Genomic DNA, 10,379 nt, shown 5'->3' with positions numbered 1-10,379 from the left:
GTGTGTATGAATCACTTTGCTGTATACCAGAAACTAACACAACATTGTAAATCAACTATACTTCAGTTAAGAAGGGAGGGGCCTCTACAGAAACATGATTGAGGACATTTTTAACAAAATTAAACAAACTAAAAATACTTACAACTGAGTATGTAAAAATATAACATCAATAATTCTTTCCATTGAGAATGTTTAGACAAACTGAAATATAGTTCCCTTTATAGGTTCATATATAAAGTTAAATATTATCACAGAGTGTGGTTTAAGCCAGATTGCTTCAACCAGTACTCTCCAAAATACCTTTCTTTAGCAAGTATTCACCTACAGTATTCATTCAACAAATATTTCAGAGACTAATTTTGTACCATGCATCATGCTAGGGACTAGCTATGGCAGAAACACTGAAAACAAATTTGTAGTGGTATCACAACGCACATTTATTTCCTCTCTCACGCTGTGAAAAGCTGTTTGGTATAGTAGAAAGATTACTGACCTAGAAAAATATATGGGTTGCAATTCCTGCTCTAATTGGTTAAAAGTCCTTTTTAATTTTCAGAGTAATAGAACCATGTGTTATATACCAGGCAAATCTGATTCAGAGAATGAACTGGACTATGTAAACATTTTTTCAAATTTTTTAATTTAAAATAATACATCATTTGTCACATTCTTAAGGCTACTGAAGCTCATACCATTAGAAATGACAAAAGACTCTAACCCTTAAAAAAAATCCTCAAACCTTATTTATATTAAAGCTATAGTGCTGGAATTGCAAAACATTCTCCACTAGGTCAGATTCTTTAATAATTAAAAAAGAAAAATATGTAAGACATTTTCTTTAAAAATCTTACCTTTTAAGAAATACTTTATACATTTTTAGAATAGAAAAATATTTTTCATTGAAACCCAAAAAAGTGCCACTTCTCTCAAAAAAAAAACCCAAAACCCCCAAGACATTCAAATGACATATATGATTCAACTCCCTTTTTAATAAAGACTATATATATAAGCATCTCCTTGTAGGTCTGCAACCCTAGGCCTTGTTATATACAGATATCAGTTTTTCAAATTGAGAATCTACCTAAACTAAGAATTTCTCTTTGTCTTTTAGAGAACTTATGCAGAGGTATTAAAGACTTAAAAAGAAAAAAATAGTTGTAACCATATAAAAAGCCCTCCCGGATCAACTATTTTAAAGACTTAAACCATATTTTCCCATTTTTATATTTTATTCAAATAGCTAACACTTTTATTAACCATACAGTATAAAAAAAAGAATTTAAACAGCAAACAATAAAAGAGGTCTTAAATAACTGTGGCAAATTCTATCCTTTTAAGAGTATTTGCATATTTAAAACACTTTATTAAGGTGTGAAAGGGAAAAAAGTTTCACAAAGGTTTACTGATGTGATTATCAATGCTTTCAAATGAGAATAAAACAAATCTTAAAATACACACTGCGAGTCAATTACTGTCCATCTTAATTTCCTTTCATCTGAAATTCAGAGGTAATGTGTGTCCACTTTAGGGAAGATTTATATATGAAAAAGTAAGTTTATTAGAAAAATAAACAACTTTAAATTTTACAGTATTTTCCACTTCCAAGATTCTTTCAGATAGAGCAGATGTGCCGTATGATTTAAACATGATCTGATTTACAAAATCTCATTTAGTCCTATTTAGTAAAACAAAATACAAACGGCGAAATGTTAGTAACTATTAAGAACTCCAATGTAAAAGTTAAAAAAAAAAAACGCATCATTTGTTGCATGTACCTAATATGGCTATATTTACTCTGATGTACATTAAACAGCTCACTGAAATTTAATGTGCTTATTACCAAGATAATACTATCATATTAAAATATAAGTTGTGCGGTACAGCTTTATTTTTCAAAACAACTTATCAACTATAACCAGGGATTGGCAAATTTTTCCTTAAAAGGTGAGACTAAGGATTTTAAGTTTGCAGGCAATAAAGTGTCACTACTCAGCTCTGCCACAACAGGGAGAAAGCAGTCACAAGTAAAGCTGCAGTTTTGCCTGCTGCTGAAAAGACAATGGATTTTGAATAAGAGATTAATTATTTCAGGTGCCATATTACAAATACGTCATATATTGGGGGACGGGGGGGGCCACAGTGGTAGGAAGAATAATATAGATGGATATCTATCACTAAATGAACACTATAAAATAAAAATTTCCACACTTGTTTCCCAATCATAATTGCATGTGTGTATATATGTATACATACAAGTTATAAAACTATTTCATTTTAATTCAATATTCTTTTTGGTGTGTAAATAGTATCAGAACAAAGTCAGATAAGCAGCAGAGTATCTTGAGTGACTGAGTACTCAGAGGCTAATCAATAACCATGAAATTTGGTTTTGACATCTTAGTATTTCTATACAATGGGAAAACGAATCTATTCGCTGTGCCCCTGAAGAAAATAAATGTATATTTTAGATGCTTTAAAATTTAATTGAATTGTTACAATTTTGAAACTAAATGTGATTTGCTTTGTTTTATTAGAAAAAATACTCAGGCAAGGTCTACAATCATCGGTCAATTAAGAATGACTTACAAGAACATGAGGCAATAAAATAAAAATACAGGTACAAACTATATATCTGAAACACTTCTATTTGGCAATTTTATAACAAATCAAAATTTAAAAAGAACAAAGGAGATTGCAGATTACTTCGTAGATACAGAATAAAGCAACTGATGAAGTGCTTAAGCAGAAGAAAACAAAAAAATAGTAAGAAAACACACTGCTTTTCTTCTTTTTAAAAATAAAATCACATTTGCTACAAGTCATATGAATAATACCCTTATTAAACAACCATTCCAGAATGTCTTATAGAAGCAGTGCTTTTATTTGCACTTCATTTAATTTTATATGACTCACTTCACGTATATAGCTCTTTACCCCATTGTTAATGAATAAAGTCTCCCATAATTTTTATTATTTTTTTAAAATTTTTTAAAGTAAATGAGAAATGATTTATGTATCATGGAACCTTTCCCATTTTGGAACCAAAAGGCTTATTAATTCTATATTTTTGTCTATTCTTTCTTTAAAAAATTTTAGTGTAAAAACTGCTGGTTTTTATATCACTGTAGTAAAGTGAAAACTCCTTAATCAGGAGTATTTTCTGCAGTTTGACTGCATATAACCACATACTTTACAATATGTCCTTCCAACAGTAAGGAAATAATTGATTTCACGGTCACTGTCAGAAATGAGTGCCATAATTCTATTATGGGTATAGGTCCTCCCTCAAAGACTTTCTGGAAGGATGTTCAATGTGTTTTGTTCTTACAGATATTAACAGTAGTACATAGTCCCTTAAGTCTGCAAAAGACATTTATTGTTAAAGAAGGTGCTTTATTAACAATTCCTCTGGCAGCACTAGTGAATTACAATATCCTTCAATATTATCTCTACCCATAATATATACATTTAACTTTTCATGCCTCTAGAAAAACATCTACAGTACGTTTCATAATATAAAAATATATTACAAATCTGCTGAATTATTTACAAGCAACGTTCTATTATCTCTATGCAACATTTGTTTGATACAATACTAACAAGTTACACATATTTCCATTTCTGTAAGTTAAAAAAAAATCCATATGGCTTCTTGCTTACCAAGCAAGAAAGTGATTTTATTTTCCTTTTCAAAACCAACTTTGGTGCATAAAGGATTCAGTTTGAAGATACTTTAAACAAAAATACAATTTTTCTTATGTTAAGAAAAAACAACTCATAAATCAAATGCTTTCCTCAGAAAAAAAAAATTAGAGGCTTATATAGGTTAAAATGAAAATATGAGGATTATTCAAATAATTTGAAATAAAGGTTTTTCAAAAACCGTTAACAGATTAGTTATATAGGTAAATATTAACATACTGTACTCCATGAGAAAACCCTAGTCCTGAAAGGGGAGCCACCAGACATACTGCAACACTCTTTAACAGAAATTTTCAGCCCTAATTCGATAGACGAATTTTTAGTTGATTGCAAATGTCGTTCACTGTTTGCTTAAATACAAATTGAACACTTTTCTTATCAGAGTTCTGCAAAAGAACACAAATGGCAACCAATCACATCTATTTATCATAATTGAAAGGTAAATTATCTTTTGATAATTTTCATTGTCTAAATATTTCCTTATATGACTTCAAATCAATAGACACTGTCAAGACAAATATCCTTACAGTGCTTTTGGTATTTTTAAGGGCACATGTTGTAATTGGTTTTCTTTTCAATATAAACTACTGTAATCACTAAAGGGTTTAAAAAAAAAAAAAAAAAAAAAAAAGGCAGCTTAAAGCAGCAAGCATGCAAAGCCTTTAAGAAGCTGTTCTACCAAGTTGCCAGAAGAGTGTTTGCTCAGTCTCCCACAGTACCATTCCATGAAAATGTGGATATACAGTAATATATTAATATATTCCACAGAAGAGCCTACTTCATTCACAGAATGTTTACACTAAGCATAAATATTATTCTAAATACTGGATTTAAGGAAAAAAAGGAAGGGGGTTGACTCTAATGTGCAACTTTTACTAAACCCATTGTCAGTGACTAAGACTGCAGGTGTCCCCGCTTGTTTGCTTTTTATGTATTTATTTATTTTTTACCTCTTCAACCTCTTCTGCGGCATTGTTCTAGAAAAAGAGAAAAAGGAGTATTCTTTTATTCAATTGAATGAAAAACACATTAAGTGCTTCAAAAATACAAATATGTATAAGAAATAGGCAATGTGATGATCACTGATCACCAGGAAAATTTACTTCCAAAGCATTCACATGATGGATATAAATTTAGTTACATAATATATATAGCTTGTTAAGAAATCCTTTTTCTGTAGCCTGATAATGTGTTTCTAAAAAAGAATCTCATGTTTAACACATACATTTTAACCATACTTTAAAACTAATGTTTAAACCTCAAATAAATATGTCCTTTTTTACTCTCATTTTGAAGTTAATATACTTTTGGAAGGTTTGTCATGCTTTCATTTTGAGATGTGCATAAGCTGCAAGTTATTTCTCCTGAAACAAATTAGAATAATTGCTTTTTCCCCTCTTAATTTCACAAGTTTCCCCAGTCAAAATCCAGGCATTGCTAAGATGTTACACCACGGCAAATGTAGTGGGTTCTAGGACTCTGCACCACTTTAGAGTAGACTTGATTCTAATTTCCAGAAGAGTAGAAGCATGAAAGTTTAGACCCAAGATTAAATATTAAGATGGGGTGGACGGTGGTTTACAGCTAAAGAAAATTAACACCACAGAAGCACCAAATGTATCTTAAGAAATCTTCATTACTCCAGTAATCAGTAATAATTGCAGAATTATACCCTGAAAACAGGTGATGCAAGTCCTATGTACTTCTGGACATCAGTTCTGAGCTTGAATGGTATTTATTTGTCACTTTCACCAAAATATCTTAATTCTTTCCTATATAGCATAAGAACAGCAAAAATAAGCTGATTCTGTGAAAAAGGAAGACCCTTTGAGAGTGGGAAGTAGAATGCAGGGCAGAAACACAGAAGTTAGTCTCAATCTTATAATTAAGATTCATGCCCCTTTGTCAACTCACTGCTTAAGGCATGTTTACTACCAGTCTTGGCTCTCCCCAAATACCACTCTTTTAGAATGCAAATTTTAATCACTTCCTTCAAAGAATAAGCAGAAATAAACCCTAAATTAGGTGCCAATAAATAAAGAATATTCAATTATTTTTCTTTATAAAGAGAAAGGTAAATCATAACTCTCTCATATTTTTGGTAGTGAATGTCCCTCAATCTTTTCCTTTAAGGTCATTTCACTATTCTCTCTGCTAGTTAATTTCTTGCTAACCTAGCTCAACCCACAAAAAACAAGTTTTCATTACATTTAGGACCTTCACCAAAAGATGCTTTAAAAGTTTGGAAGAGTCTCAATGTTTCCACACATGGCAAGGCCCATTATGTGAGAATTTCATTCTCAGAAGATGCTTCACATTCCAAAAAGTTGAGTCATGGAATGAACAAAACCTTCAAAGTATTTAATTGTTTCAAAATTTGGCATAAGACATAGTACCTTTACAATAGCTAAAATTCACATTTGGGATTATCAATTATTATGTCATCTTACTCTTACCCAACCTATTGTTATACTAAACTAGAATTCCTTTTTAAAATATATAAAGTTCACTCATTAAGAGTGCCTTTTAAACATTTTCACCACTTTTTTAATCACCCTAGTATATGTCATGTGGATAGAGGCAGTATGGAGTTCAGTCACATCCTAGTTGTGTAACCTCTTGCCTCAGATTTAAGCTATTTAACCTCTTGCCTCAGATTTCCAATCTGTAAAACAGACATAGGAACACCTACTTCACAGGACTGCTGTGAGGATGAAGTATATGTAAAGCACCTAGCACAGTGACTCAGCACATAGCCAGAAATGTTGGTCTCTTCTCCTTCCCCCCCTATACCTTCATATGCACAGCACACTAAAACAAAGGTCAGATCAGAAAATTGTTAGAAACGTGAACACTCCGAGCTACCTCTTAAAGAAAAACACAGCAATATTTAAAATGCTCTTTTGAAAAGTTTGGCGAGAGTATAAGTTTAAGAACTTCAACCATTAATGGTATTTAGGGCACATGCGATATATTCCCAGGTCAACACGTGTGATATTATAAAAAAGAATTACCTACTTAAACAAAAGGAACTTAGTTTCAAAATACTATGTATATCACAATTTAAGCTACTTAAGGTAAATCTGGAATTAACCTGGCATATAAACTTTACCAAAATATTACCCTTCTAGTCTACAATTTATAAATCATTGTGATGTAATTTCCATATATGAAACTCCAGAAAGCAAGATATGCTTGATACTGAAATTCAGTACTTAAAAATTAAGTCCTAACTTTATATCCAAAATTTAAGGAGATTTAAGATTACAATTCAAAAAAATAAAACATCAAAGCAAGAATTAAATTACCTGTATATGTTTGGGTCCAAAAGCAAGGCAGTATCTTTGGGTAGCTTTGATAAATGAACTACTTTAGTTTTTAACTGATGTCGTTCACTTTCATTCACCCACACGTCAGGCAGACTATGAATTAAAAAACAAGTCATATATAAAGTAACATTAATTTTAAATTTACCCTTCACATTACCTAGCTTTTTCTGCTAGTCTGACTGGGGCATCTAGGTTAACGAGCTTCTCAGATGCCAAGGAAACTCCGTGATCTAAGTAGTGGGATGTAGAGTCCCAGCTAAAAAATGGCAAGGTGAAATTTTAGGCATAAAACTGGAAATGAATTATGAATTTTTTTTTTTTTTTTTTTTGCGGTACACGGGCCTCTCACTGTTGTGGCCTCTCCCGTTGCGGAGCACAGACTCCGGATGCGCAGGCTCAGCGGCCATGGCTCAGGGGCCCAGCTGCTCTGCAGCATGTGGGATCTTCCCGGACCGGGGCCCGAACCCAGGCCCAAACCCGTGTCCCCTGCATCGGCAGACGGACCCTCAACCACTGCGCCACCAGGGAAGCCCTGAATTATGAATTTTTGATGGCAAAGCCACATCAAACTTAGAAACAAGTATTAGAACACACTGTCTTTTAGTTTGCTAAGTGGAACTATATCTGAGCTTAACTTGATGAAAATCTGACACTTAGTTTCTTTCTGAAAAAATAAGAAATAAAAACCCCACCAGATTAATTTCCACTTTAAAAAAAAGGCACATACAACCAAAATCCTGAATTAAAAAAAATTTAATCTTATAGAAAAATTCAAATAAAATGATTTTGATATTTGGATTGATCGATTTCCAAAATACTAAAAATACAGATATTTGAATATGATATTTTTTAAAGGAACTGTTTATAAACTTAATATAAAAAGGGCTCTTACAAGTCAATATGAAACAAGTGAACACTCATTAGGTAAAAAGGAACAAGGGAGACAAAGGTCACAAACCATTAATTCACCAAAGATACAGTTTTTAAATTATCTTGCTCATAATCGAAGAAATGAAAAATGTAAGAATGCCAATAGTCAGTGTTGATAATAAGCCAGGGAAATAAGCTCTCTAATGCAGTAGATGAGATCAGAAATTGGTACAAACTTTCAGGAAGGTGATGCCTATCAAAACCCATAACATTTTGCATACTTTGTAAATAAAGACATTTTAATTGTCTCTTTTTTTAACAGTAGAGAAAAATGGGTAACTTTAATGTTCAGTAAAAAGGAGTTCATTAAATAAATTTTATGCTCTATTTCAAAATATTTTAGAGTAGCATTTCCCTAAAACCTGGAAGGGACGGGGGTAAAAGGAAGTGGGAAATATGTTCTACACTAATAGAAGTTTGACAATCACAGGATTTTTAAAAAGCTAAAGAGATTTCTTTACTTCAATATGCTAACATGCATTGTAATCTTCCAAATCTATTTTTAAAGCTCTTAATTCACATCAGATTCATTAACATCTCTTTAGACTGGAGTTTGGGAAACAATATTACAGAAAAATATTTAATAACAAGTGTTAACCACATATTATTAATTTTTAATGAGATTCCATTCATTTGAACTTATTCTATTCTTGATGCTGATAAGATTTCTATGATACATCTTCATTACCTTTTGCAACAACAAAAAAAATTATTTTTGAGAATAAAAGGAAAATTGAGCATGAAATTAGGGAGCATTTGGACCAGAACTGCTCTAATAAAAGGGTACTAAAACTCAAAAGAAAAATTTAACGCTCCTGGAAAACTGCCCAACTGTTTTTTTCTATAAACTATCATTAATTGTGTGCTGGAAAATGTTTAGAAATTTTTTAAATAAATGATTCAAACAAAGGCACAACTAAGGTTGCTTGCACCCTATCCTACTTGAGGGTCATTAAAAATTCTAAAAATAATCACATCCTAAAAATGATTAAAAATTGCTTTAACAGCTTCCATTAAAAACAATTTTAAAAGCTAGTTTTAAAGCTTATACCTTGAGCCAGGTAATCTTAAGAGCTTTTACAGATTATCTTTTTAAGGCTGACAACCTGAAAATGTTTTGTGGTTTCATTTCTATAAGTCTTTTACTTTGAACCCAATAGCTTAAGTAATTTTTGAGTATAAGATTTTAATAAAAATAAGACTGATCAGTTTATTAGTTATATATATAGTATTCCAAATACTTACATGTCTTCAGGCATCCAATGAAGCAAAAGTTTTATCTTTCCAGAATCCTCTTTTCTCTTAGCTATTACCTAGTAACGATATAAAAGAAATCATAAAACTATTTATAAAAGATCATTTTAATAGTTTAAAAAACGCTTTTGGTCCTAATCAAGAACTTAAGTTTTCATGTCCTGGACCAGATATTACCACCACAACATCTTGTTCTGCCCCGGTTTGTAGAAATTTCCCACCTTTGATCATATATTTTCACAAAAGAAAAAAAAAAAAAAGGAACTGAAGTAGCTTTGTACAGCCAAATACTAAAACCATATTATCTTTGAAAATGATATTTATTTTGCTCTCTACAAAGTCTTTAGCTGAGCCAGACTGCCAACCAAGAATCCATATTGGCTGAAATACTTTTAAAGAACAAATGAACAGTAAAGAAAAAATAATGCTAGAAAGGGAGAGGTCTCCTTTTTAGGATTAAGGTATTTGTTGTTTGCTTGGGAGTTTTCTGTTTGTTGGTTGATTTCTATTATTTTAAATGAAACATTAACCAATCAGTGTTCAGTTCAGTTAGGAATCTACCTAAGTTAAAGTGTGGGTCAACCAGAACATAAAGACCTATATAAATGTAGTAAAAACAATATGCTTGTCACTCATTACCAGATTCAGAAAACTAAGGTAACGATTTTTAAAAATCGATCAAAATGGTATTTTATTAACTCTTAGAACTGCCATATTAACCAAATTAGCTCTTTAGTGTTTTAATAATCTAAATCTCAATATTTTTGCCAAGTTTAAGTTCCAAACAGCCTCACAAAGTAATGTTATGTGTCATTCTCAAAACATATTAGAAGTAAAAACAGCACTTCATACAAATATAACACAGTTTCTGGCCCCATTATTTAAAAACCTATAGTTAAGTACCCTAATTCTAGACTCGGTAATGGAATCAATTAAAAAGCTCAAAGACAGATCTGCAGATGCTAAAACAAAGTATCTCTACAAAGAAGTAAGATATAAAAATAATGCAACGCAACCAAGTACAGCAAGCCAACTGACTGGTAACCAGGATTCTGCTGACCTCTTCTGGAGACGGCTCAAAAGAAAATGTTTCAGTTAAAGAAGACAAATTAGGCAAACTGCATGGCGTAGTACCTCACATAAATATTTTTATGCAAATCTTTT

The 10,379-nt window shown here is 31.5% G+C and overlaps 1 protein-coding gene across 2 annotated transcripts in view; it reads right to left on the bottom strand.

Moving 5' to 3' along the window:
- Positions 1-1,409: 1,409 nt before the first annotated feature.
- AEBP2 (AE binding protein 2) overlaps positions 1,410-10,379 on the bottom strand; it is a 56,040-nt gene continuing 47,070 nt past the window's right edge. Inside the window, exons 6-9 of one of the 2 annotated variants that reach the window (XM_060113545.1) lie at positions 9,207-9,274; positions 7,011-7,124; positions 4,653-4,679; positions 1,410-4,088 (exon numbers count right to left, since the gene is read on the bottom strand). In XM_060113545.1, the coding sequence (XP_059969528.1) occupies positions 4,043-4,088; positions 4,653-4,679; positions 7,011-7,124; positions 9,207-9,274 (255 nt within the window). In that variant the 3' untranslated portion in view covers positions 1,410-4,042. Of the gene's footprint in view, positions 4,089-4,652; positions 4,680-6,447; positions 6,514-7,010; positions 7,125-9,206; positions 9,275-10,379 lie in introns of those variants that run through there. The other variant, XM_060113546.1, reaches the window with a different exon arrangement.

This window comes from Mesoplodon densirostris, chromosome 11, assembly GCF_025265405.1.
Source record: "Mesoplodon densirostris isolate mMesDen1 chromosome 11, mMesDen1 primary haplotype, whole genome shotgun sequence".
NCBI classification, from domain to species: Eukaryota; Metazoa; Chordata; class Mammalia; order Artiodactyla; family Ziphiidae; genus Mesoplodon; species Mesoplodon densirostris.
This window is presented reverse-complemented; position numbering and strand designations above follow the sequence as displayed.